The 1,967-nt window shown below is 35.3% G+C and overlaps 1 protein-coding gene across 1 annotated transcript; it reads left to right on the top strand.

Moving 5' to 3' along the window:
• The first annotated feature begins 602 nt into the window (after window positions 1–602).
• Window positions 603–1,637, top strand: LOC119783821 (urokinase plasminogen activator surface receptor-like). The gene is made up of 3 exons (XM_038285510.1): window positions 603–783; window positions 992–1,099; window positions 1,229–1,637. Exons 1-3 carry the CDS (start codon window positions 618–620, stop codon window positions 1,429–1,431), a joined length of 477 nt encoding a protein of 158 aa, XP_038141438.1. The 5' UTR covers window positions 603–617; the 3' UTR covers window positions 1,432–1,637.
• Window positions 1,638–1,967: the final 330 nt, after the last annotated feature.

Raw genomic sequence — 1,967 nt, 5'->3', positions numbered from 1 at the left:
GTTAAGCTTTTCTTGTATTTTCTAATTTTTCAGACCTTTCATTTAAATTGTATTTTAGCATATTTTAAGATAAGCTCAATTGGGTTGACTTAGACGGTGTTGCACTAATCTGTAAGAGCCTCAATGCCTATTCTGTGTGTTTTAGAAGACAATGTTAAAAAAAAGTTTAAGTGAATTAGGGGTTTTATAACTATTACACATTAAAAACTCTCTCTCTCTCTCTCTCTCTCTCTATATATATATATATATATATATATATATATATATGATGTCATTGCAGCTTTTGTTATTATCCTGTAATTATCCTGTAACAAATTGTAGCCTTTTCCTTCTCGCACTGTTTCAGCCTTTTTTGTCCCGTTTGCACCAAGAAATTTACGTAACATTGTGTAATTTATACTTTGCTTACAAAGAAGTGTGGTTTCTTATTGTTTTAAGCAGCTGATGCCCTGCAATGCTATGAATGTCCAATGAGTGTCGATGGGACATGCAAAGAGAAAAAAACAGAATGTCCCTCACAGAAGTACCAGTGTCTAGCGACAAGAGCAGTCTCATATCAAGGTGTGTAACTGTATGGTTTCACACGGTTTTTGGACCCTAGTTTGGAACTGACTTAAATGTATGTGTTCTTTGTCCTAGGAGAAAACAAGATTTTTGACATGACAGCCAAAGGTTGTGCTATGTCTGAAGAGTGTGTTGATGGCTCCATTAACTTTGGAATTGTCAGAACTGTACACATGACCTCATGCTGCACAACACCCCTCTGCAACAACAGATTTCAAGGTAGTTTAATTCTTAGCTGTTTTTTTTTGTTTTTATATTAATACTGCAGTAGTGAAGAGATTTAAACTAACAAGCATTTACTACTGAAGATGTATAACTTTTTTACACATTGAAGTAAAAATGGAATAAAAAAAAAAAATGAAAGTTGAAAGGGAAATATTTAATAAGTCTTAATCTCCTTTCAATGAATAACTATCTTGTTTCTTAGACTATAAATCCATTCCAAATGGCAAAAAGTGCTTCAGCTGCAAGGGAGAGGATTGCACCCGGACTGTTAATTGCGAAGGGGAGGAAAACCACTGCATCAAAATGACAGGTAAGTGGCCAGCATGTTTTTACATGTTATATGTTTGTCTTGAAGCTTAGTAGCTTTAGAAGAATTTTAAGAAAATATCTGAAGATGTTACTCTCCTGATAAATTCCATTTTTTTTTTTTTTTTTTTAGCAAATGCAGCAGGAGTTAGAGTGGAACTGAAGGGATGCGCCTCCAAGCTGATGTGCACAGATCAAGTGACTTCACTGCTAACAATGTACAGTGGTCTACAGTATAGTTGCTGCCAGGGAGACTACTGCAACAGTGCCAGCAGTGCAAGTCCTGCCCTGCTGCTCTTGTTGGTGCCACTGTTTTTTTCTGCACTATTTTGTTAGCTGATAAAAGCAGTTTAGGTGGTGCCAAGTTTACTTTTTAAGCCAGAGCCATCATTCATTTGACAAATGTACTCTTTTCCTCTTAGCGGATTTGTTACTAATGTAAAGCGTTGGTTAGTAATGACCAAGCAACATTCTGCAAAATTCTCATCATTGCATTGCTGTTTGAAAATAAAGAATGTTGAATAAAAGCAAGTATAAAGTAATTAAGTGTCCAGCACCTTCCTAAACCTAAAAAAAATCAATGTTAAAAGAAAATAATGACTTGATGGTAGTTAAAATGTGAATTATACTTTTTTCAAAGGTGACCTGTTTCATAAATAAAGTATTTTTCAAATTGATGATGGATGGATGGATGGATGGATGGATGGATGGATGGATGGATGGATGGATGGATGGATGGATGGATGGATGGATGGATGGATGGATGGATGGATGGAAACTGTATATAAACTCCACTTATATTCAGTGAGTACTTCTTCAGAAACTGGGCTACATGCTTTTTGTTAGTCTTCAACATGGTAATCATAACAACT

The sequence above is a fragment of the Cyprinodon tularosa genome, unplaced genomic scaffold (genome assembly GCF_016077235.1).
Source record: "Cyprinodon tularosa strain WSP-4 unplaced genomic scaffold, ASM1607723v1 ctg210, whole genome shotgun sequence".
Taxonomy (NCBI): Eukaryota; Metazoa; Chordata; class Actinopteri; order Cyprinodontiformes; family Cyprinodontidae; genus Cyprinodon; species Cyprinodon tularosa.
This window is presented reverse-complemented; position numbering and strand designations above follow the sequence as displayed.